This window comes from Hippocampus comes, unplaced genomic scaffold (assembly GCF_001891065.2).
Source record: "Hippocampus comes isolate QL1 unplaced genomic scaffold, H_comes_QL1_v1.1 scaffold31, whole genome shotgun sequence".
NCBI classification, from domain to species: domain Eukaryota; kingdom Metazoa; phylum Chordata; class Actinopteri; order Syngnathiformes; family Syngnathidae; genus Hippocampus; species Hippocampus comes.
The window spans coordinates 537,050-562,402 of NW_017806069.1; the positions used below are offsets into that span (position 1 = coordinate 537,050).

At 45.2% G+C, this 25,353-nt stretch overlaps 5 protein-coding genes across 7 annotated transcripts in view; 4 read left to right on the forward strand and 1 right to left on the reverse strand.

Annotated features, from left to right (window-relative positions):
* Positions 1-2,069, forward strand: part of chlsn (cholesin) — a 5,090-nt gene extending 3,021 nt beyond the window's left edge. For both annotated transcript variants that reach the window (XM_019893779.1, XM_019893780.1), the window contains exons 4-6: positions 862-1,043; positions 1,260-1,341; positions 1,576-2,069. In XM_019893779.1, coding sequence (XP_019749338.1) covers positions 862-1,043; positions 1,260-1,341; positions 1,576-1,755 — 444 coding nt within the window. In that variant the 3' untranslated portion in view covers positions 1,756-2,069. The remainder of the gene's footprint in view (positions 1-861; positions 1,044-1,259; positions 1,342-1,575) is intronic.
* A 117-nt stretch (positions 2,070-2,186) lies between these two features.
* Positions 2,187-4,939, reverse strand: gnptg (N-acetylglucosamine-1-phosphate transferase subunit gamma). The gene is made up of 11 exons (XM_019893785.1): positions 4,779-4,939; positions 4,604-4,658; positions 4,127-4,194; positions 3,977-4,031; positions 3,804-3,887; positions 3,639-3,732; positions 3,418-3,532; positions 3,209-3,291; positions 2,999-3,105; positions 2,853-2,956; positions 2,187-2,496 (listed from the first exon to the last, which is right to left on the reverse strand). The coding sequence occupies exons 1-11, from the start codon at positions 4,843-4,845 to the stop codon at positions 2,405-2,407; spliced, it is 924 nt and encodes a 307-aa protein (XP_019749344.1). The 5' UTR covers positions 4,846-4,939; the 3' UTR covers positions 2,187-2,404.
* A 13-nt stretch (positions 4,940-4,952) lies between these two features.
* tsr3 (TSR3 ribosome maturation factor) lies at positions 4,953-7,741 on the forward strand. Its single transcript, XM_019893778.1, has 6 exons — positions 4,953-5,415; positions 5,565-5,778; positions 5,874-6,067; positions 6,145-6,312; positions 6,700-6,754; positions 7,245-7,741. The coding sequence occupies exons 1-6, from the start codon at positions 5,295-5,297 to the stop codon at positions 7,381-7,383; spliced, it is 891 nt and encodes a 296-aa protein (XP_019749337.1). The 5' UTR covers positions 4,953-5,294; the 3' UTR covers positions 7,384-7,741.
* Positions 7,742-8,499: 758 nt separating this feature from the next.
* On the forward strand, positions 8,500-16,189 carry pdpk1b (3-phosphoinositide dependent protein kinase 1b). Its single transcript, XM_019893776.1, has 14 exons — positions 8,500-8,842; positions 10,443-10,706; positions 10,871-10,913; positions 10,990-11,127; positions 11,461-11,605; positions 11,680-11,777; positions 11,850-11,925; positions 12,019-12,087; positions 12,186-12,282; positions 12,369-12,542; positions 12,635-12,852; positions 13,026-13,083; positions 13,223-13,375; positions 13,907-16,189. The coding sequence occupies exons 1-14, from the start codon at positions 8,819-8,821 to the stop codon at positions 14,018-14,020; spliced, it is 1,671 nt and encodes a 556-aa protein (XP_019749335.1). The 5' UTR covers positions 8,500-8,818; the 3' UTR covers positions 14,021-16,189.
* Positions 16,190-17,020: 831 nt separating this feature from the next.
* kctd5b (potassium channel tetramerization domain containing 5b) overlaps positions 17,021-25,353 on the forward strand; it is a 12,540-nt gene continuing 4,207 nt past the window's right edge. The window contains exons 1-5 of one of the 2 annotated variants that reach the window (XM_019893771.1): positions 17,021-17,380; positions 23,223-23,331; positions 23,503-23,594; positions 23,785-23,880; positions 24,098-24,202. In XM_019893771.1, coding sequence (XP_019749330.1) covers positions 17,159-17,380; positions 23,223-23,331; positions 23,503-23,594; positions 23,785-23,880; positions 24,098-24,202 — 624 coding nt within the window. In that variant the 5' untranslated portion in view covers positions 17,021-17,158. The remainder of the gene's footprint in view (positions 17,381-23,222; positions 23,332-23,502; positions 23,595-23,784; positions 23,881-24,097; positions 24,203-25,353) is intronic. The other variant, XM_019893772.1, reaches the window with a different exon arrangement.

The following is a 25,353-nucleotide window of genomic DNA, read 5'->3' on the forward strand; positions in this document are numbered from 1 at the left end:
TTTAGGTGGAGCCCGGGGGAGTCCCCAAAAAAAAAAAAAAAAAAAACGATGATGATGATGATGCTCCTCGCGGGGACACAAGCGCTCACGAGGAAAGATTGTTCTATTCTTGCGGGCAACATCTCGCCAGCATACTTTCGGAGTGACTTCGTGGCCATGTGATCAGAACATTTTCCGCCCCTCCCCGTTTTTTTTTCCTTCTCCTCCTCCACCTTGCAGACTGAGAACCGTTAAGTCAGAGCGCATAGTGGCTCCCTTGTTTCGCCTCCCCTGAGAATGAATTTTCATTTTTTTTGAGAAGGCTGTGGTGACGTGTGAGTGCATTTTTTTATTTTATTTATTTATTTTTTGCTGCTCCATTTTTTTCCCCCCACACAAAATTGAAAAACTAGACTCAACTGTCATCTAAAAAAAAAAAAACATTAAGCACAAGTATGCGGTGCCGGAAATACAGGAAGCCCCCGTCAACCTGCAAAGCAACAGGAAGTTTTTTTTTTTTGTATGTTTGCTTTAAAACTCAAGCTTCTATGTGGCTCAACACGTTGCACTTTGTAGAATTACAATTCAGGAAACTGCCAGCCATGCAGAATATTGGCAGGATTGACGTTTATCATTTTATATCCAATGCCATTCAACCGTTTGGGGTCACTTGCAATTGTCCTTTTTGAAAGAAAAGTTTGAAGTGAATGTCTACATTAGATTCGGTGGATATGAAAAGTCTACCCCCTCATGTTTTCACGGAAAATATGAAATTGCCTGCAGGTTACCCCCAAACATTTGAATGTTATCGTCAATACCGCGCCAGATTGGCTCTCCTGGTCATATTTACAAATCCTCCCTTGTTGTGCTTCGGCGCGACAGATTTCAGATCCTGCCGACGCTCCCGCGGGGGAGGAGGACTTGAGCCCGGAGGAAAGGCGGGTCCGGGAGAGGAAGATGAAAAAGATCCTGAAGAAGAAGATGAAAGCCGAGGGGATCATCCCGCCCCAAAACAAAGAGCCCGGCCCCACCGCGTCCCGGCAGGCCTTGGATTACCTCACCTGGTGAGAGACACATTTGAGGAGAAAGCGCTTCAGATAATGTGTTGAGAATATCAAAAATGTTTTAGTTGGCCCAAAGCTCAGGCTGGGGAAGAGTATCATTGGTGCCATCGATTTGTTTTATTGGTGCACGATGCACACTGCAGCCTTAAAAAAAAAAAAAAAATACTATTTTGCGGGTGGGCGGGCCAGTTTGTAACGACGGTTTTACCTTTTCAGCTGGGCTGACAACCGCGCGGCGTGGAAGTTTCAGAAGACGCGGCAGACGTGGTTACTGCAAAACATGTTTGATTCCGAACAGGTAAGCGCGCCACACGTGTTCTCGGATTACTGCACCCGAATGTTCACATTTGGTTTTAACGTGTTACTTCTTTAAAAAAATATGAAATGAAATCTGAAGATCTAAGTTTAACCTGGGTTGTTCGCGGATGAAGAGAGTTTCCGCTACTTTGCGGTGCATTTATTTTGCAATCAGTCGAAATGTTGCTTTCCTTTGTTTGTTCAGTCGGTCAATCTTGTGACAATTTGCCGACAGATTCGAGATGAGAAGTTCTCGGTGCTGCTGCAGTACCTGGAGGGCCTCCGTGGGGGGTCGAGAGACACCACAGTACAGAAGGCCCTCGTCCTGGTCCAAGAATCGGGGCAAGCGCCCGATGACAGAAATGTCCAGAAGAAGGCGCACAGAGCCAGAGAAGTCATCCAGATGCTTTCCTGATCTCAGGCTTGGACTTCTTTTCATTTTATGATCATGACTTCCAGAAGGGGGACTCTGTCAAGACCTTTAAATTCCATGATGGCATTTGACCTCATTTAGAAAACTACAGGAGTACTTTTTTTTTTTTTTTAAATATGAAAGTAGCCCAATTTTTAGGCAACAATTCCCAAAAGTTTCTCAGGATATTTGTTTGTGAAATGTGCCGACTCCGTTGTTCTTTTTCAGTATTTTATTTCCAAAAACCAAGATGCTGCACTCGGCGTGAATGGCGAACAGCACCTGACACGATTAAATATTCCATTTTGTCATTCCCAGCAAGCTATTTCTAAAAGTCCTCCAACTTCCAAAGACCGCATTCACAAAATTCAGGGGAAGCATTTCCTTCCCCCATTCCTCAAATTTCCCATTGAAATAAAAAAAGACATTTCTACCTTGCACATTTGTAAAGTGATTTCAGCGTATTCATCCAGGACATCTTGGGAAGTATTTTTCCATAACAATAAGAGATATTAAAAAGAAAAACTTTCATTTAAAAGTTTTCAGTCTCCCATTTCAGGTTGGCGTCATCTCCGCAGAGTCCCGTTTAAGCACGTCGCCGCCCCCGTCTTACGTTCATGTGGACGGCATGCACGCAAATCCGTCCCGTTGCTCACGCCGCGTCCTGCTTAGCGAGCTCCAAAAGGCCAACGTCGCCACGCAACTGCTGCGCCTCCGCTGTCGTCTTGGCACCTTTTGTCTCATCTGTGATGCGAAGCGAAACATTAAAATGAACGTTTTGTACACTCGCAAATTGTTTTGGGGGGCATGTCTAACCTGGTTCTGCATCGAAAGCGATATTGTGATGAGTGAGCAGGGCTCGCAGTCTCGCGATCTCTTCTCGCTGCTTGTGGAAGTCCTGCAAAAGGTAAAAGGCCCCTCTTCTCATCCATGCTGAGCGGTAAAGGATGAGGAGATGTCGCCAAGTCTCGCTTCTGTCGCCACGCAACTGCTGCGCCTCCGCTGTCGCCTTGGCACCTTTTGTCTCATCTGTGATGCCAAGCGAAACATGAAATGCACGTTTTGTACACTCGCAAACTGTTTTTGGGGGCATGTCTAACCTGGTTCTGCATCGAAAGCGATATTGTGATGAGTGAGCAGGGCTCGCAGTCTCGCGATCTCTTCTCGCTGCTTGTGGAAGTCCTGCAAAAGGTAAAAGGCCCCTCTTCTCATCCATGCTGAGCGGTAAAGGATGAGGAGATGGCGCCCGTGCGTTTCCACTTCAGCTTCGACCCGGGGCGGCTTCCTGGCCGCTTTTTGACTTTTTAGGAGGCCGGCATCCTCAAACACATCCCTGACCAGATTGTTGTATCCCTGCAAGGGACAAAAGAAGCGTTCAGCTCGGCATCATAAAGGAACAATTCTGTAGCTTTCCGATGCGATTAGTGATATATATTTTTTTAATTCCGTAACTTACTTGCTCAGTGACAAGGCCTTCATAGCGAGCCTGTTCGGCTTCATCCCATTCCTTTTGCAGCTTCTCATTTAGGGTTGGGTACACTTAAAACACAGCAAAAATCTTTTTTTTTTTTTTCCCCCCCATTGCCTTCCTTTCTTTTATCATCCAAGTAAAGAATTAATTCCGCTGAAATATTGAAGTCGAATGGCAAAGTCAACTGGTCTTACCTAAAAGAGAATGCGGGTGGCAAACAAGTGGCGTCTCAAAAGTTAGCGAGTACACGCAAGTGCTCGGCTCTGACACTTGAGCAAGTTTGGTTTGGCTGCTGCAGGCAAGAAGCACCTTCAGAGAAAAAGTTGAGAGGTCCAATTAGGTTCCCAGTGTAAAAGATCTAGTGCACTTTAAGTTCATCCCAAAACTTTTGAGGAGTAATTTTGACCCCGCTCACCTTTGCTTCTCTGTTTCTGGTGCCACAAGTGTCGCCGTCTCTCATCCACATGCCTGTAAAAGTGTTGTTTGCCATCTCCCACTCGTGCCAGATCCTGAAAGGAGAACATATCATCATTTGCGCTCACTGCTGAATGTCCACAAATGGTAGCTGGAGGCGTCTTACCCCAGGATCCCACTGTAAGCGTTCCATCGGAATGACTGTTCATGTTGGGTGATGTTATGAAATGGACACAGCTCGTATCTATACCTGAGAGGATGAGACACAGTTGCAAGAAGATGTACGCGAACCCGCCAAGTGTCCTTTTGGTTGTGACAAAGATTCTGGGTAATACTTACACTGATTGTGTGAGACTGAAACACCTTCCAGCCAAATGAAAAAGGTGCGAAGGTCCTTGTGGAGATATGATGTTCAACAACAAAACATTTATTTGGACCAACATTCAAGATGGAATGAAATATTGTCGCATAAAATGACATTGAAGTTACCAGACACTGGCGATGGAAGCACTTTAGCCTGCAGTCTGCTTCCGTGAGACAGAAAATTGTTGTTCACCCTTAGGAGGGAAACATTCAAAAATTAGCTCAAGGATGGGGTGTAAAATAATGGATTGATGGATGTTCATCTGTCTATGCCAGTGAGATGAGTGTAAAAAAATGGATTGATGGATGTTCATCTGTCTATGCCAGTGACGTATAGTGTGGAGGCGTTACATGCGAATGTTTTCCTACATGGCAGGAGGTCCAATTAACCTACCATGCCATGTTAACGTGTACAAAAATGGCCAATTTTTGTTCATGTTAAGACCTAATATCAGACGGCCAATTAATGGGTTGTACTAACAAAAAAACTAGCAAAAATGGTTTTAGGGGAGCTGGAATGGAATGATGGCATTCCAGCTGCTTTCAGAACACCGAATGGGAAGCAGTGGGGAAAAAAAAAATTGTTTTTTGTTTTTGACGAACCCAAAGGTATTCGGCGCCTCGACTATCTTCATTTTACCGGCGATTCCATGGGTTGCTGTGGAAAGAGAAATCAAAAGACAGAAACGTTAATCTTCCCCATGGCTGAATGATGTGCATCGTCTCTGTCGATGTCATTGTAGCGATAATCAAATGAAATTACACTCCAATGACTCACCTAAGAGGGACAGGCCCACAGTGAAGGCGAGTAATAAGTGATATGTTACACTTAACAAGCAGTACATTTCGAATTTTAATTGTTGTAATATGTTTTCTTCGGCATCTCTTCACGTCTGACGACATTAGATGGGTTTCCTGGTGAGACCGTCACGTGACAATAACAGAATTTGCGCATGCGCAGTTTACTTGGGACACGCACGTCGCGTTTTATATTTAGAGGAGCCAAAAAGAAAAACAACTACGTTGCAGTTTGCGATATTCTTAAAAAGTTGTGAAGATCCGAGGTTTTTTTTTTTTTAGATATACTTTACTTACTTGCAAATGCGAACATTCGGGGGTGAACGTTCACGTATAACGAATGCGTCCGAGCTAATGCTAAAGGTTTCTAGCTAACAGGAAGCATGTGTGGGCTTGACAGATTTAGTTATCGACTATAACACAGATTTTGTTATCGACTATAACAACAACTTTTAAGTAAATGACACGGGGTTAGACTATACGTCTGGTGAGTAAAATGGGACGGAAGAAACAGAGCAGGTTTGTGCGCCCTGACAACAAGGGAAAAGACAAACGACACAAAGTGAAAGGGAAAACTTTAGAGGCTTTTACAGAAGAAATGCACTCTGCAGTGGAAGGTAAACATGCATGACAAACAGTTTTACATTGTGTGCATTACATTTTTTTGAGGGGCGGGGGCTTCTAGTTGCATAAGAATAGAATATCTTTACTAACCATGTCTGTCAATTAATAATCTTCTATTATATTCTGTTTTGTCTCTTGACAGCAAGTCTTCACAGAGAGGAGGAAGGAGCAGAGAGCCCTCAAGTGAAGCTACCTTGTCCTCTTGCCATGTGGGAGCTGGGCCACTGTGACCCCAAACGTTGCACAGGCCGAAAGCTGGTCCGCAAGGGCTTTGTACGCAACCTGCGCCTCAATCAGAGGTTTAACGGACTCATTTTGAGTCCCATGGGTACAAAGTATGTGACACCAGCTGACAGGTATGTCATGTGTCGTCCTGGCATTGTTCACATCGCAGTAGAGTGTACTTTGTTTTGAATTATGAAATGAATCAAATGTTTCTTTTCATTCACAGGGAGATCGTGGCCCAGAACGGGCTGGCAGTGATTGATTGCTCTTGGGCCAAGCTGGAAGAGACGCCCTTCAATAAGATGGTCGGAAGTCATCCGCGCCTGCTGCCTTACCTCGTCGCTGCCAATCCGGTCAACTACGGGAAGCCTTGCAAATTATCTTGTGTTGAGGCTTTTGCTGCCACTTTTTCTATCGTGGGTAAGGCTTGTGTGCAACCTTTGTGTCGCATTTTCAGAGTGACTCAAACTCAACACATCCTGTTTTAATGTCGCCAGGTTTCGAGGAACTGGCCGCACTCTTGTTGAAGAAATTCAAATGGGGGACTGTGTTCCTGGAGCTCAATAAAGTTCTGCTGAAGCGCTATGCTGCCTGCCAGTCAGAGGAAGAGCTGCTCACTGTCGAAAAGGACTTTCTCACCACGAAACCAGAGGAGGAGGAAATTGGTAAAAAAAAAAAAAAGTGGCAGGGGTTTGAATTTGCAATGTGGGCTTTATTTATGTGTGGGGTTTGATGTCTTTGTAATCATTTGCCCGCCTTTGAATTTTCAGTGCACCCTGGCTGAATTTTCACGACAGGCAGCAGTTTGGCAGATGGTGAATAATTGCTTCAAAAAACTGGCTTCAAGCTGTTTACTGCCACTCCCTTTTGAAGTTTACAGTCAAATTAAACATAACCCACAGAGAATTACAGTTGAGATTAATCTAGTCATTTTTTTTTTCATTCAAACAACACCAAAAGAACATGACGTATTTATCAACAAAGCTGCTTTTCACATCCACGCTTTTGTTATTGTGGGAACCTTGGTTTTAAATTAAGCCTCTTGTTTGCAGATCCGTTTGATGTCAACTCAGGAGTGGAATGTATGAATCTCAACAGACGTCACTGGTGAGCCTCTTGTATTTCATTTGGGGGCATCTTTTAATTATATTTACGTTGATAAATGCTGTCATTAGAGGCCAAGACTCTTAATCCAATTTAAAAATGATGCCATTTGCTCCTTTGGAACAGTGACACGCAACCTTTATGAAACGCAGGCACCCATTTAAAAAAAAAAAAAATCTTATGGCACACCAACCAACAACAAAATGTCACCAAACGTGGAAGTACTTCAATAATAATGCGTACAGGTCAATTGTACCTTCTGCCATCTAGTGGAAGATCATTTCAATGTTTTGCCTGTCCGCACATCGCCGGCCTAGATGGATGAATGAAGTGCATTGTCTGGAGTGAATTCAGTAATTTTCAAACCAGAGAAGTAAAAGAGTATCAGTTCTCGCACACTGATGGTTAGGAATTACTGCTATAGTTTAGAGTATCCAGGAACAGTTTTGTGCTCTCTGCTTTCCATTTTATTTTTGAATTTTTCTCCCTTTAGGGAACCTGATGAGGATTGTAGCGAGGGCACTGACACATCAGAGGATGATGTTGATGATGACGACAACGACGACGATGATGATGATGACGACGACGACAACAACGATGATGAAGCGGAAGATGGAAAAAAAGAACGATGAGTCAGAAAACGTCTCACACAGAGATGAAGTGGCAGCAGCAAAGTCGTCACAATAAAACAGATTTAAACTTGATTATTGTCAGGACTGGTGACCCATTATGGAAGCCTCAAACGCTCATAAATGTTTAACATGATAAAAAGTACATTTTGGCTAGTTTGTATGTCCTTTGTAAATTATCTTTACTGTTGTTGTATGTACAATAACAACACTGTTATTGTACATAAATAGAAAGTATCTGTACTTGAGAATTTATTTGTTTGATGTTTTCCTTTTACTCCCGACATTAGAAACTAGTATTGGGCTTTCTCGACCTTAATCACCTTTGACACTGTAAAAAAAAAAAAAAACGGGGAACTTTTTGATGTCACCTGGAAGAATAATTTGTGGAAAATGTGTTGTTTGTGCTCGCCGAAAATCCACCAGCTTCTCTCTTTAACAATTCTCACTACAATCTGATAAAAACGTACTGCTGAAACATATGTTTTTCAGTTATGATAAGCCTATTTAGCATTTTTGTTCGTCAGAGTGACTCACCGTGGCGAGTCTGGAGACCCATGATGGGAAAAGCCAAAAGTTGTAACAACAACAATACAGTGTGGACTGCACCATTTTTGCGGTTCGGCATTCGTTGATTTCGTATTGGTGAATTATTTTTATCCTCCAGTATTTTTTCCTCCCATTTTTTTCTGCACGATTTGGAAGGAGGATCGCTTATTCGCGGATTTTCTTCAAGCGAATACCGAGTCCACTGTAATTAGCAAAGCTACGGGAACACGTTGTTTGTTAGCTTCATACCCTGTGCCAGTTATAGTCACTTATTTATAAAAGACAAACAATTGTTTTAATTGCGCCGAGTTAGCCAAACGAGTATTGTTTATAATTGACAGTAAAATGCATTGAATTACTTTTGTATTCGGGTACATCTCAATTTTGTGGAATCAATCTGTCTACGTTTACCTGAGTTTTTTTTTTTTACAGAATTTGTTATTGTATTTTTTCACCCAAAGTACAAAATGAAAACAACCTCTGCCGCTTTGGGGGTATTTTTACACTTCAACGTGGGGAAATTTAAATTTTCCCACCGCTTCATCTGGTTGTTTTTAACGGAAACCGCGGTCATTAAATGCAGCATTTTGCTACTACTATCTGGCAGCGTCATGAGGAAGACTGGCTTTTATACGCCGCGTGCAAATTAGTTTTATCTAAAAATAAATTGCATGTCGTTTTCTGGCGTCTGACGGAGTCTTTCCAGTAATGTGAAGTTGAGTGTTGTACTGTAAATGTGGCGAGGGGGGCGGACACAGCGGGACTCTGCTGTCCTGCGGTAACATTGTTGTGGAACGACGTCACAGCTCGAAAATGAAGGCGCAGAGGCAGCCATTACCGGAGCTTCTCTAATTATTTTATTCCAAATAAATACTCGAGGAAAACTCCCATGGCAAGAGCAACAAGTCAGCTGGTGAGTGTCGTCGCTTCGACACGGAGCACACTACGAAGCCGGCGGCCCAAACGTGGCGTGTGGCGGCTGTTTGACAACAACTAGTTAGGTCGGGCCTTCGCTGGAAGAGCGCTAGCTTAGCCGCAGAGCTCGTTCGAACGTTAAGACCTCATAGCGCCGCTACCCCGGCTAATTCAGGCGAACGACAGCGACATTGGCCAAAATTATTTGGCTTCGTTGAGACCTCGGTTTGACCCGCGTGGGTGCTGTGCACGAGTGGGGTTTGTGTTAAATTATAACCGACACGAAGCTGTTATCTGTGCTGGTCTGTATCAGTCGGCTAATGCTAAGCTAAGCTGCTTCGCGCTTTCAATGTTAACTCTGGCTGTCAATTCAATGTGGTGCACAAGTCAACGACAACACGTTAACTCTCATTCTGTCTGACAAGCAACATGATGAAAATATGTGAAGGCGGTGGGGTGGATTTTTTTATTTTTTATTTTTATTTTTTTTTGTAGTTGCAACACCTTGAGCTAATTTGCTGGCTGTTACCGCAAGTTTGTAACTCACTGTCAGCCAGTGCGGCTTGACAAGGTTGCCCGAGAAAGTTCACATTAGGCCCCGGTGCAGCCGGATTGATCCCGTCGGTGTGCTATTGGGATCTGGCTTTAACTAGCAAATATGACGCGGTGGATTTACGGAGAATGAGTCAGGGCGTAGTTGCTCAGTGTGAGCCGGGTGAGAGGATAAAAAGCGGATGAATAGCCACACCTTGGTTGTGAATAAGATAAAAGCTAGGCCGAGGGAAGCAACAAACGTTTAGGGAGTTGTAAACGTGTTGTGCGTGTTATTGTTGGCTCCAAAAGACTCTGGAATTTACAACCTCGCACTGTTTTGTTGGCTTGGGGTGTGAAGTGATGACGATGGCTGGGTTTCGTTCAAGTGGAAAAGGTCGTCAAACTTTTACCATCTCTAAAATACTTGTCTCTCCAAATGCCACCAACATGACCACCCCCAGAATACAGAGCTGAAAGGTTTTGAGGAGGGGGAGGAAATCAAGTTTTCTGGCAATACATTGATCACTCATGATTTACATTAACGGCACGCTTGTTCGTTGGAATTTTGTGAATTTGTTGCTTCAAAGACTGCAAGTCCAAGTGGAGGTGAGCAGATTTACCTGAAGTAGATGAATAATCTGTCCTTGATGTGCTCACGGGTTGTTTGCTTTTATATTCGCCTTGCTAAATAGAGCAAAGCAATTGTGGAATATTTTATTGTGTGTTTTGGTACAGATTAATGTATTGCCGCTGAAAAATCCACGACAAAAGAAACTAATATCATACTAAATCACGGTCGTTATACCGAGAAGGAGCGGAAGTTGCAATAAACCTCTTTATTACAAACGCATGTCAAAAATGGTGGTGGTTTCTGTGGGTCTGGAACAAACCACTGGCATTTCAATGTATTTCAAGGAAAAAAAAAAAAAAGATTTGCTGTACCATTAAATTGTGTTACAAGCTCGGTCACTGGAGCAATTCCAGTCTGAAGTCAAGGGTCCCACTGTGTACTTTCTGATTCCACTCCATCACGCCGCTGACTCACGTTTTCTTTCTTCTCCCAGTATGATGTCGTGCCTATCCAGCCCAGCGTTGTCATTTGTTCCCGCTCGCATCCATCAATGGTAAGGAACCACCCTGACTTAAGCAGCAGCCACTGTCCCGGCATGGAGGGCTCGCCCTCGGAGGCCCGTGCTGTCGGAGCGTCTGCCAGCGGCCAGGGCTCCGGCCTCCGTGCGCAGAAGGTGGCTCAGGTGCCGCAGCCTCGCAAGAAGAAACCGGAGGACTTCAAGTTTGGCAAGATACTGGGAGAGGGCTCCTTCTCGACGGTACGTGTGAATAGATGGATTTATATGGCGCATTCCTTTTCACTTTTTTTTTTAATTCGACTTGGGTAACTGTTGCTACATGCTAGCATTCCTCTGATTAATGCTCTTGGATGAGTCATCCTCTTGAATTACAGACTTTTTTTTTTTCCCCGTCCCTTTTGAAGGTTGTCCTAGCAAGAGAGCAGGTAACTGGCAAAGAATATGCAAGTAAGTATGACTATATTGCAGATGACTCCCAAGTCGCTGTGTGTGTGTTTATTCTTGTACTCTGTCTGCGTTGAAGTTAAGATCTTGGAGAAGCGGCACATCATGAAGCAGAACAAAGCCCAGTATGTGAAAAGAGAACGGGATTTGATGTCAAATCTCGACCACCCCTTCTTTGTCAAACTCTTCTTCACATTTCAAGACGACGATAAGTTGTGTATCCTTTTCACTTCAGTATTCATTGTTGGGGTGAGATCCTGTACGCCTGGACTTGTACTCACGAGAATGCTCCGATGCTACGACCCCCAATACCACTTCACCACACGCCGCTATTCTGTCATCCCTGAGTGCGTGGCATGTTGTTTGTTCCTCAGAAAGAGCGTTCTTCCTTCAAGCTGTTGACCAACAGCCCCAGTTCAAGTTTCAAGAAAAACTGACACAAAATAAAGGGAATTACACATTGTAAATGGAAGCAAGCACATCATTATTTGCTTGCTTTTTAATGACAGAGTTTTGTGGTTGACTTTTTTCCTTAACTCGGATTTCTCAGATTTCGGTCTCAGCTACGCAAAGAACGGCGAGCTCCTAAAATACATTCGCAAAATTGGCTCATTCGATGAGACCTGCACTAGATTCTATTCGGCGGAAATTGTTAGCGCGCTGGAATACTTGCACAATGTGGGAATTATCCACAGGTACGTATTGAAGCCTTCGCCCGTTTCTTTGCCTTTCTCTCCATCGCGGTTCTGACTGCTCTGCTTCCTTCCAGAGATCTGAAACCAGAGAATATTCTTTTGAGCGAAGAGATGCATATCCAGATAACAGATTTTGGGACAGCAAAACAGTTGTCATCGGACAGCAAGCAAGGTACATTTCCGTCCGTCCGTCTCCGTATAATACACTCGGTGTGTTTCAAATGTTCTCACGCTTGTTTTGCAGCGAGAGCCAACTCCTTTGTCGGAACAGCACAGTATGTTTCTCCGGAGCTGCTAACAGAGAAATCAGCCTGCAAAAGGTAATTGACTGACAGGAATATCTTTTTTTGCTTACGAGTTACATAACAGTATTTTTATTTATATAGAAAACTTTTTTTTTTTTTTATTTTAAGCTCTGACCTCTGGGCATTGGGATGTATAATCTATCAGCTGGTGGCTGGTTTACCACCGTTCAGAGCTGGGTAAGTGACCCCCCCCCCCCCATTTATTGCTGTCATGATAAAAAAATAAAACGGCAAGAGCAGAACGAGTAAAATGTCATCTATTTTGCCCCTCATAGAAACGAGTACTTAATATTCCAGAAGATAATAAAGCTGGAGTATGAATTCCCTGAGAAATTCTTCCCCAGAGCCAAGGATCTTGTCAAACAGCTATTGGTAAGTCCTTACAGATCACTTGTAATAGATTGTAGGAGCAGTAAAATATGTTAAACCCCTTCCTCTCCCCCCTCCACCTGAAATAGTCACTGGACCCGTCAAATCGGATTGGCTGTGAAGAGATGGGTGGCTACGACCCTTTGAAACAACACCCCTTCTTTGACAACATCTCCTGGAGCGACCTGCACTTGCAGACGCCCCCCAAACTCACCCCTTACCTGCCCGCCATGTCTGAGGACGATGAGGACTGCTACGGAAACGTACGATTGTTGTCCATCAGCGTGTGTGGAATCAAGTCGCGAGTTAAAAAAAATAATAATAAAACAACGGCAATGTCATTTTGTCCGCGTAGTACGATGACCTCCTGAGCCAGTTCAGCAACATGCAGGTGGCCCAGTCCAGCTCGTCGCACTCCCTGTCGCCGCACGAGTCGACGCCGCCGCAGCGCTCGAGTAGCAACATCGAGCAATACATCCACGACCTGGACAACAACTCCTTTGAGCTCGATCTGCAGTTCACCGACGAGGAGAAGCTCCTGCTGCTGGACAAACAAACCTCTGGAAATCCGTGGTAAGTCAAGGCCGCGTCCAGTCTTGGAAATACGAGCGCCGTCCTCGGAAAGACTCCGGCATACGAGCAGATTGCCGTGTTAGTTGCAAAATTGGCTTTGCGGGTTGTCCCGTCTGCAAATTTTGCTGGCCGTACAGTGAACGAACATTTGTTTTTATTCTAATGTCACCCAGGCACCAGTTTGTGGAAAACAACCTGATTTTAAAAATGGGTCCAGTGGACAAACGAAAGGTGAGTGCGGCTGGCTGCATATTTTCTTTGCTGGTGTTGTGTGACAATGCACTTTAGCGTTTGTTACTCGGGGCAGTAAGTTCACTTTTTAAAAAATTTTTTAATAGTAGCGCTCAACTGAAACCGCTTTCCGTTCCAGGGTCTGTTTGCCCGACGGAGACAGCTGCTCCTCACCGAAGGACCACACCTGTACTATGTGGATCCCGTCAACAAGGTCCTGAAAGGAGAAATCCCTTGGTCACTAGAATTACGCCCCGAGGCCAAGAACTTCAAAACCTTCTTTGTTCATACGGTACGCACGACTACGACTGAATGACTCAAGTATAAAATTGGAATATACAACTTTGGATATTCTACGGCAAGATTACTTTATCTAGAATAATCATGATTTTTTTTTTTAAAACGCAAATTTAGGCAAGTTCAGCCCCCAAAAACCGGTCCTGAGTTAATTTTCTGTGTTTACACTCATGAAAACAGCACAGTAGGCTCACAGGACAACCATGACTTAGAAAAAAAGGAACAGTGCACTTTAGCGCATGACAGAGCTTGTTTTGTTTTTTTGAGTCTGGACCCGCCGCACTGCGCACGTGGAGCAATGCCGAGCAAAATCGGTACCCGGGATTTCCTCATCCGTTGAGCAGCATTGTTATCCGTGTTCTTTAAGTATCACGACACACACAGGGCCAACATGGCTCTTAGCGCAAGATTTTAGTCAGGCTGGCAGAGTGGTATCGGTACGTTACGGTATTGGGGGGAATTTTTCTCCCAACGATGCATCACTATTTCTAATGACGAGTGTTTCTGTTCCTCGCTGTCATTCCAGCCTAACCGGACATACTATTTGATGGACCCTAGCGGAAATGCCGACAGATGGTGCAAGAAGATCCAGGAAGTGTGGCGAAAGATCTATCAAAGACACCAAAATCCCAGTCTATAGGAGCGCTCCCACTTCCTCCCGTGGCCGACCCGCTTGAGCTCGGGGGGCCAATCACTGAGCAGAGTAACACCCTCTTTAGTGCCCTTCATCACCGCAGTGTAAACAAACTCTTTACAGACGCTGGCATCGAAACCTTGTTTGTTTTACTGAGTAGAATCATTGGGGGGGTGGGGTGGGGGGGGGGACGACAACTTTGGATTCAGGGTTGCTTTGCTTGTTCTTTGTGCTCGGTGTGAGGCTTCTGTTATCATCAAGTCCCGCCAAGCACATCTGCTTTTTTTGTTTTGTTTGTTTGTTTTTTGGTACATTCTCAACGCAAAGTGAAAAAGGCAAGCTGGGCAGTGGGGGGGACCACGAGGGCGCTCTCTCTTCCCCTCCCCTTCCCCAAATCCGAGGACTGGTTTCCTGATATACCGTAAATATTAATTCATGTGAATCCCAGAGTCTCATCCAACCATATCCTAAACCTGCGTCCTACGTGCAAGATGTAGACAGCCAGCCCCCCCCCCCCCCCCCCTTTTTTGTCGAATGAATTTAGTCCCATAGCTGTACCGGCTCGCGTACGCTCGATTCAGTCTGGCGCATTTACCAAACTCAAAATGTATTTTTGTAAGAGCCCGTGTATTTCCACAGTATTTGAGTTGTTTTCTTCAAACCCAGTGGTACTTGCGCATGGTGGTCCAATCAGATTCCGAGCAGGTCGAAGCATGAGCCTTTCATAGCCGTGAGTGACGGAGGAGGCGGGTAAACATGCCACTAGCTTGTACTTGCGAATCATAAAACTCGCTTCCCTTTTCCTGCATGGCCAGTTGTGTAGCGCAGCCTTGTTCCTCTCTCCTAAGGGCACTGATGATACTACAGTAGTTTATTCAAGTTTTTTAAAAGGTGGGTATTTTATTTTTTTTTGACTGCATTGGCAACCATAGCAAATGTTACTGGATGATTTGGCTGTTCTGTTCACTTTGCTATTTCTTTGTGATGTGAATTTCTTTTCTTTTTTTTTCTTTTTCTTTTTTTTTGTGGGATTGTTTGCGCGTCTTCAGTGCATCCTGTTGAAATACGAAAAATCCTACGTGCTGACCAGAAAATCCTCATCCAACAGAGATTATACATGAAATTATCGCTCTTTGAAGCAATCGCAGGTTTCTCCAGATCGCTGGACGGACACACACGCACACCCTCACATTCAGCTCCAGTAGAACATAAAATGAGTTAAGATCCTCTTTTTTTTTATGTGTGTGTGTGTGTGTGTGTGATCATAATGCTTTTAATTTTTGACAGATTACCTTCAGGTCCCCCCCCCCCACCCTCCACCCCTCTTAAAGGCCCTCCTCCTCCTTTTCGCTGAGTCTGAGTGCAGTGTGTGACTGGAATATAGGTGAAAAGGGCCCAGGGGCTGAGTGTGCGAGGATATCTTTATCTGATCCAAATAAGCGATAAAATTGCTGTATCTGTCTATTAAAAAAAAAAAAAAAAAGTGGAGGAAACACTCCAGAAGTGTTGGCCTCCTCCGCGCAGAGAATTTGTCAGAATCAAATCAATGGCGGTCGGTTACATGGTGTATGGAAAACACTCTACCTGGCTTGTAACTGACGAGAACTGTGATGTACAGATATTGTATTATTAAAATCTGAAGCAAGTAATGCAATGACATTAGGATACAGTTTTTTGTATTTTTATTCTTGTATAAGGTTATTAGAGGGCTATTGTTCAGCCTCTAGTTCATTCTGTGTTATTTAAATTCTAATATATGAATCATATTTGGATTGAAGTCATGTTCAGGGGCCATGTTGTGTATGTTTTGAGATGTAAAGCCTTTGAATGTGAATAATTATTGTAAACTATAATATTTTACAGCTTTTTTTCTTACTATATCATACATTTTCTATTTGCTCGGTGATTTAATCAGATTCCGATGATAATTTAATGAATTTGTTCATTCTCTCGCTGATTTATTTGTGCGCTAGGTCAGTAGCTGTTGAATGACGACTTTTCCACTTAATGCTTGGTAGTCCAGTAATTGAAGCATGTAGGGAATTTAGGCATACGAAGAAAGCCATGTGTCTTGTCTTCTGTTAAGTCGCAGTCCCTGCACGGGGAAAGATGCAGCGTTTTACTGGCCGTGGCTTCTCACATCCTGCAGCATGTAAATAAAGTATCAGCCCACCATCTGTGTGTTGTTGTTTTGTTTTTGTTTTTTTTGGTCTTGTGCAAATTACGACTACGGGCTACTCTTGGTTTAATGCAATTGTGTGTGACGCCGTGGCAGAGCGTTTGGGCGTTAATTCGTTATCCAGCTTAAATTCCATGTACGAGGACACGCTGTCCTCCCTTGCGGGACAGCAAACGTGCACAAATTGACAACTCATTTGTATAATCGTGATTTAAGATAAGAAAACATTTGTCTCACAATGGAGAAATTTAAAATGTGATTATTTTAATGTCCATGTATTTTTTTTTGAAAAACAAGAAATAAAGACAGTTAATTTACTTTATTAGAGTTAGTTAATAGTCTGAATACTTTTGTTATCCTACTTTGTCTTACTAGTCGTGACAAAGGGCATGCAGTACTTGTACATGGAAGATGCACATCAGTGAACTTGGGTGTGCTCTCGGCATCATTCATAATTAAGGATACTAGTGGGATATGTTTGAAGACTTATCGAAAATCTTAGTCGTGACAAAGCGGGTACTGGTTCATGAATCTTTAACTGGATGGCAACTTAGGCTGCTGGAAAAAAAAAACATGGAATATGCGATATGGGTGCTGAATATGAAGAAATGACGTAAATTACGAAAAAAAAGATGCAGCAAAATAAGAGGAAGTCATTTCCATACAGCACATTGGACCCTGAGGGAACGGGGAGAGAAAATACATGTCATCTCTCCAGACATCACCGCGAACGTTTCCAGCGGAGCGTCTCGCGTGGAATCATGCATGCGTGCATTCGAGTGTGAGCTTGGGGTGGAGTGAGGGAGACCGGAGTGGGGTTATTCGTGGGAGTGGCCGGGACTTCGCGTGAGGAGAGCTAGCCAAGCGGCTGCAGGCAGCTCGTGAGATTTCCCGTCAGCCTCTGGGCAAAAACAGCGGAGGCGAAGGCGAAGGCGAGGGCTACGGAGACGACGCGAGGGCGAGGGATGGCGGAGAACAACTCGGAAAGCAGCGGCTCCGTTCACCGCCGGTGTTTGAGTCATTCTTCGGCGGAGAGAAGCCCCCCGCCCGGTGCGGGCTCGTCTAAGTGGATTCGGCTAAATGTCGGCGGGACCTATTTTTTAACAACCAGACAGACCTTGTGTCGAGATCCCAAATCGTTTCTTTACAGGCTGAGCCAAGCGGACCCGGAGCTCGATTCGGACAAGGTAAATGCTAAGCTAAGTAGCACTTGGCACTGCACTTGGCTGTGTGGGTTTTTACTTTTCGATGAAAAAAAATGCAGTTATTGAACAGAGACGTTTTTGACGTAGCCAATCTCATAGTTTAACTCGATTATATATTATTTCAAATAACGAGCGTAACGTAACCCCCCCCCCTTCTCCAGCTAGCTTGCATTAGCTCACAGGCTAGATTCCAACAGTCACCCACATGATGTGTACATTCTCTTGGCGTCTTTGGGGGCTATTTTAAAATATATAAGTTAATTTCATGTAGTTTCTGAGTGTCATTTCTAAATGTCGACCAACCCGTGTCGTTTGAAAAGCCTTTTCGTTTCATTTGTATATTGTGATCATGTCGAACTGCAAACTTTGTCCCGTCGAGGCCGTTGCATTGCGTTGCTCCCGTCGACCTAATTGGAACATTTTCTCAACCAAGATAGCAAATTATTTCCTTAAAACGATAAGGAGATTCTTACCACCGTTGTGCACTCTTTCATATAGTTTGTCTTAAGGGTGCTGTCTGATTTGTGCTTGACGTTTATTCGAATTTCGTCGTCTCATTTTCTCTTTTCAACTTTCAAAGGGTGTCAGAAAAGTTGCAGGACTGGTGTCACAAAAAGATACAATAGTAAGAGTCTTTGTATCTTTTGTTAATTCTGCGTGTGAAAAAAAGGTGAGAGTTGTGGCCTGAGCATCCAATTGTGTCTGTCCACAAAGAATTAGGTCGAACGAGCTCAGTGTGACTTTTTTTTCCTCCAAATTATTATTCAATTCCTTTTACCAAGATGAAAGTGGTCCACAAAGGAACCCGTTTCAAAGAAATGGACAGCATCATGGTGGCCCTTGACGACGACGACGATCCAGGAAGAATCCTTCAAGTGAGCTCTGGATGTGGGTGAGAAAGCTGTAAAAAGCATGTTAGACTCCAGTGGGATCACTTTGATGAAAAATGGTTGTAGTTTGGATTTAAAATCATCTATTTTTTGTGACACCGGTCCTGGAACTTTTTTGAGACTGTAAGTCATCCGCAAATAGCCACACACTTGAACTGATTTCATTTTATGCTTTTTTGGGGGGGTGGGCAGTCTATGGTGTACTGCATTCTTTGTTAGCCTTAAGCTAACACAATTTGGCCAACTAGGTTATCAGGTGATAGGTTAACTAAATCATGTGTGCTATTTTCTGTACTTTTCAAGACTTAAACTCATTTTAAGGGAGGGGAAAAAAAACAAACATTTTTTACAAGACTTGTAATGCTTGTTGGGATGGATTAAAGAACAGAGCATTGTGTGTCCTGCGGGCCATACGTCAGCCCCGCTATAAGGGGTGCCCCATTGGCCCCACAGCAAGCAGCCAGGGTGGCAAGGCGCCCAGCATGAGTAAGAAGTCGTTGCCAAGTGGGGTGAGGTGCTGCTGGGGATGAAGTCACTCCTCTCTCCCTGAATGGCCTCCACATGCTCCACGAGCAGCAGAAGGAGGAGGGGAGTATGTTTGTGCATCTGCCGGTTTTTGAACAGCAAGCCGCCTGTGGGCTTTCAAGCCCGCCGAGCAACCGTCAAACACAATGAATTAGTGTCCACATACACTGCGCGACACACTTTTGTATACGTTGCTGCTGCTTCAACACCTCTCTGATGGTTTGTGTTCATCTACTTTTATAATCTGCCCTACTTTGCACCCAACGGAGGCCGCGGCTCATCTTGCATTTTAATGCCAATATTTTAATCTCTCAATAATCGGCTTGCTTTTTGGTCTGTTTATCCTTCAATGAGCTTCGGTTCACGTCAATTTTGTGCCTTAAGTGCGTGACAGAGGACCCTCGAGCCATTACCGTCCCGCTCACGTGAGTGCCGCTTTATTTCGGAGCGCGCCGGTTATGCGAAAGGTGATCTTTTGCGGCTTTTTTCTTAAAATATAAACGTCAAACATGGAGAGTGGTTGGGAAATACACATGTGCGCAAGCTACAAATTTAGGTACAAGACACAAGAGCCTGATTGAAAAGTTTGCCTTGAGCAAGATAGTCATGCTCCGTTTTTGTCGTTGCACAAGTATTTGTTCTCAGCAAGCAATGACACGTTTGTTTGGTTTTTTTTTTATAAAACTCGCTGGTCAACTAGCGGCTAACGTTAGTCCGGAGCAATATGCGCCACCAAACTGCGCGTGGACTGTAGCGATGTCAAGAAAATTGTAAGTAATATGCTACAAGAAATAGCATCCATCTTTCCAGGTGGTAGAAGGTGACTTTATATTTATTTTGATTTTACTGGGACTTTATTGTTGTTGCTGGCGAGTATTTTTGCAAAGCGCTGTGCCGTGGACGTGACAAAGAAGTGGAGCCGCGTGACAGATTGGATCCAGCCTCCCCCAATCTCAAGTAAAAGCGGCATTGTGTTTGTGTTTCAGCTAAGGAGAGGAGAGCTTCATTTCTCAGTCATGCATACTGACACGCTTCCGCTGTACTCTTAAAACTGCATTATTCATGTTGTTGACTGGAGTCTGTTTTGCACGTGGGGTTGGACCCGGGGAGAAAGTGCTATCACGTGCCAGGTCAGAACCGTCGGCACTCATTTATTTCTAAGTCTGGCATTGAATTCCAAGAGTCATAAAATGACTTGCTGTCACATCTGGGCAATTTTGTTGTCAGCATTTGTGTGTCTGTGTGTCTTAAGAACCCAACCAGAAGTGATCATAAGCTCAGGTTCAAGGTGCACGTCGCGGATCATTTTTGGCCGACTCCTTTCAGACCTCGGCGTTCTTGCTCTTGAGAGCTACATGAATTTTTCAGGGAGGCCCATCACAAAAGCTTCGCGCTTCTCCGAACCTCTTCATTTACCGCCGAGCTCTTCCGCGTGGATGAGAAACGCGGCTGCTTCGAATGCTGAATTCTGGTTGCGCGTCGTACCCGAGCGCAGTACGGGCAGCGGCGTAAATATTCATCGCAGTATTATGACACAAAGGCAGGAAATGGGCAAGCAATAAAGCGGAGTGTAAATACAGTCATGATCGCCCCCAGCATTGACGGCGCTCGTGCATTTCCGAAACGGAGTCTCCCCACCATTTGCTTTATAGCCGCGGGCACAAAGGAAATGTTTATTCTAGCGCAGACATGGGCAAACTACGGCCCGCGGGCCGGATCCGGCCCGTTGGTCTTTTTAATCCGGCCCGCCGAAGGTTGGTACAGTACACAATTAAGGTTCGATGTAAATTATTGCATTCATTTCATTTGGACTTGTAATACAGGCATTTAAACGCCAGGTGGCGCAGTTACTTGAAGTCGCAGAGCACAAGGAGGGAGGGGGAGACGATACGGAAGCCCGGAATAGCACTAACTCAAGTGAGTCGCGCTCGATACGACGAAATAGATGTATCCCCACCGCTATTTTCTGTCATTGGATCCCAAACGGCGACATGCAAGCGACTCTTTGTTGCAGTGAGTTTTACTGGAATTGCGAACATTTTTACATCCTTTATTAGAGCATGGCATCCAAACAAAGAGGAGCGGTAATGGCCGCGGAAGAGAAAATGAAGTGTATCTCATTAAACAAAGTAGGTTACGAAGTACGAAACATTCAGGACACGCTTGGAGTCTGGAAGACTCAAATCTACGAGACTTTGTAAAACGAGGAAGCGATTCTTGCTCAGTCCGATTCGGGCTATTTCCATGCTCAGAGTGAATTGCTTGCGGCTCGACGGACAGTCCAGTAAATGAACGTTTCCTGAAATGGCTTGACTGTTATCGTGCTCGAGGGGAGGTCGAATTCGAGACAGTGAGTGAGTGGAAAGAAAGCCACCAGGTCTTTTACTCGTCTCATTTTGGAGCAAATAGTCCTACCTTTGTTATATTTTCTCATATACTGTACCTGTACTGTATGCCGCAGTTTTTGGACAATATATTGTTGCACTTTGTTGCTTGTGTTGTCACCAATGTATGTTGTTAACATACCGTACTTGGACGTTCATACCGGACATATACCAGTTATCTCACTGTTCTCATGAAAAAAAGTATGGTAATACTTGAATGCTTTTGTTCTGTTGATGTTTGGTATGGATTGTCAACATATACGTTTTTTTATATGTACCATATCTTGTGCTGACCCGGCCCACCTGTCAAATTTAGAAATCAAGATGGCCCCCGAGCTAAAAAGTTTGCCCACCCCTGTATCTAGCGCGTATTAACTCGTGACCAATGGTTGGCTTCTCATGCAAACTGCGGGAAGAACCCTGCAGTCTGCATGACGGTCAAACTAACTTTGTATCAAGAAGAGATACAAAACAGGAATCCAGTTTCTTCCAGGTCATCATGACTGCAGAGTTTCTCGAGGGCTTCAGGAGGGAAATGTTCCTTGATATAACGCGCGACTGTGAAAATGGGCCTCAGCAGCCTTGAAAAGGGGAGCCTTGCACTCAAAGCGCTGTTTTAATATTTTGCAAAGTCTGAAAGCGTTTCTTATAAAGCCGCCTCGGTGCGATGCCTGTATTATTTAAAGGATGAAGGCCTATTTGACGATGCCATTACCGCTTCTATTCCAGGGGGGATTCTGCCCCCCCACACTACAAGGCTTCGACTTCCACTTGGCTAAGTAGCTGCAGTCATGTGACTCGGCGCTCCGCTGCAATGTCTTGAAACGTTTGCTCCTGGTGCCGTTTGCTCTTCTCCCGCAATGAGTGTCGAGGCGTTATTTCTGTCCGTTCCCGGGGCGGCGGCGTATAAAGGCTTTCCTTTTAATAGTGTTAATTGTGTGCGCAACGTGACACGATGACATGTGAATTGAGGGTTGTCTCCAGATGGCTCTTCTCGACATCATGTGCTCGCCACGCGTGGCGGCGCTGCTGCATGTGTGCGATGGGGTGCGGTCTCGCCCTCTTTCTCCACCCCCCCCTGTGGCCCGATCGCAAAAATCAACCATGTAACCTGGCTGACCCGCACTAAACTGACCTAATTCTCCTCCTTGGGTGTTGACACGTTTTCATAATAATCTGCCATATCTGGTTTTAGCTCAAAAGCCGTGCCAGTGTCGCATCCATCGCGACGCGGCGTCGCCATGTCTGCATCAGAGCCCCCCCTGAAACTGCGGGGACCGCTCACGGCACCCCGCAGGAGCCGCTTGTAGTGTGCCGAGGGGTTTCCAGCGACTGCACGCAACAGCGGCTTCGGCGCGGCACTCGTACAGAGGGAAAAAAATTGGAATCGACAAACAGACGTGCGGGTCAGCTCCAACTAAAGTGACGAGAGATCCCAAATGGCAAAAGTGAGCACGGAGCCAGAATAGAAGTCCGTTGGGCTCTGGTGGGATATTTTTGACTCTGGAAAGAAGGTCAACCTGCCATTAGGGTTTTCATTATAAAAGAACACGCGTCGGGCCCTTTTCCCATAATTGGACGGATAATATGAACGCGGCGCCAGCAATGAGGCCCCGCATGAGTGCTTGCGTGATTTTTGGGTTTTTGCTGTTGACTTCTCGAAGTAAGTGAAAAGAGAGCTGAAGTCCTGCAACTCAACTGGAGCCGTAAATGTTTGTGTGCTGGCAGGCGCAAGTCTGAAAGGGAAAGTTCCCCCCCAGCCAGCCTAATCGCAGGACTGACTGAACTAGGGGAATGCCCGGCGGTTGTCAAGCAATCCGGGTCAAATCCAAATCCTGTGGGAATAGTCAAGTGGTGCTCCAAAGCTCGGGGCGCGCACGTCCGCTCGAGAGATTATGAAGGCCGGAGGTGACCTCAGCAAATCCCCTCTTGTGTTTTGAGTCGCACGAGGATGCTTGTGAAATCCGCAGCCTTCAAAAGTGGAAGAAATAACGGTGGCGCTGGTATTCCTGCTCTTCCTTTCAGGATGAAACCGGTGCCTATCTCATTGACAGAGACCCAACTTACTTTGGGCCGGTGCTCAACTACTTGAGGCATGGCAAGCTGGTGCTCAACAGGGACTTGGCAGAAGAAGGTAACTAAGACATATCGCGGCCTGCCTGCCACGTATGAGCTGTGAGCATTTTCCCCAATTCTTAATGCATTGCTGCCTGTTTTGTTTTTTTTTAAACACTTGCCCAACAAAGGTGTCAGTGCATAAATGCCTGTGCCAGCTCAAGACTGACTTTAAAAAATGCCGTTGCAGGCGTCCTGGAAGAAGCCGAATTTTACAACATCACATCATTAATAAAGCTCATCAAGGACAAGATCAGGGAACGGGACTGCAAGACATCGCAGGCATGTGTGGCGTCTCAGCTCTTTTACCATTTCGTCTTCTTTCAACTTGTAGACTCGGTGAAGTGAAAATAAAAATGTCTTGTGCACGTGACACGCCGTATAGATCATTTGACTCGAAATGATCTTCGCACATCTGTCATGTATTTTCAAAATTCACGTGATGGGGTCTTGAACCTTTTTTTCATTTCAGGTGCCAGTGAAGCACGTGTACCGAGTGCTTCAGTGCCAGGAGGAGGAACTGACACAGATGGTGTCGACCATGTCGGACGGCTGGAAGTTTGAACAGGTAACGCGTCTTCTCGGGACGGGCGCGATGGGGGAACATCCGCGGTCCTGTTTTCATGTGTTCCGCCCATCCCACGATGCTCACCTCGTCCGACGCTCCATGTCGGGATGTGACAGCGAGCCCCCCGCCCCCAAACAAACAAAACAGCGAATGCCTTCTCCCTGATTGTCCGCGCACGTCATCCGGGCATCCCGTCTGCTCTGATTGGTCGTTGCAGTTTGTCAGTATAGGTTACGGGCGGGCCCAGCGGTCGGAGTTTCTACTCATTGTGTCAAGGGAGGTGAAGGGAGAGGAGTCTGCTTTGCCAAACAACAGCGGAGAGGTGTGTCCCACGTGTTTCTGTCCACGGGTTGGTCACTGCATGGTCCCCCTTGTCGCCCTTACACGCCCTCTGTTGGCCAGCGTTGGTCCCAAATCCACACACTTGGATGTTGGTTCCTTCTTTGAGTTGATCCGCTTCATCTTGCGTCTTCAAATCATCCGTTAGGCCAACAGGAACACCTGCCACCCGTTTATTTGTGTATTTATTTATTTTAAGTTGTAGCACACTCACATTTTTTATGAGCTGGTCATCCGCCACTCTGGCTTGTTGGAACAGTAGCTACTCCGACCGTCGATGTGATGCCCAGATGCCCATTCTACTTAGTATCCCATCGGATAGTCGCACAATAGGACCAAGATTGATTTTGCAGTCTTTTATTTGAACCATTTATCCTATTGTCACTATGATTATAGTTTGAGGACATTGAGTTGAGTTTTGAACGACAAAAGTTGCGTTATCTCTGGCTTTCAAAGGCTGGGTCTCACCCGGTGAGTGACATGGGCGGCAGCGAGTTGGGGGGGCCTGTACAACACGTTCCGAACGAACGCCAAGATCAGCACGCTTGACTGTGTCGTAAATGGTAGACATGCCGTTGCCTGTTCTGCTCTGCGGTCACCAATTCACATTTCCTATTGGTGGGCAAGCTCGATCGGCTGACGTTGCGAGCGCTGGTTATACGTGCTAATCTTCTGTTTCTAGTTGTACAAACGAAATTGACCAAACGTGATGTTCCGTTTGTGTTTTATCCTGTGCTTGTTGCGATTGAGGTTCTTCTTTTCTGGTTCTGCCCCCGGATAGCAACGTGACTCCAGCAGCAGTGTGTAATGACTGCCTGTTTGAACATGTACACAAGGGACAAAATGTTTACAGCTAGCCAGTGGAGTCTCGCTGTGCAGTCAAAATGAGGCCAGATGGTCTTTTTGGACCTGGAGTTGCGCCCCCCCCACCACCTCTTCTCCCCCCTGATTCTTTCAAGGTGTACACAAAGTTTGTTCATCCGGCGCTCGCCATTTTATCTGTCGCCTTGCGTCCTTTGTCCCTCTTTTATTTATAGCAAAGATACAGTTTGCAAGTTATCTAAGAAACGATTCTGACCTTGAGTGAGCACTTGTAGGCCCCGTGAGATCAGAAGGAATTGAAGTTGACTTGGA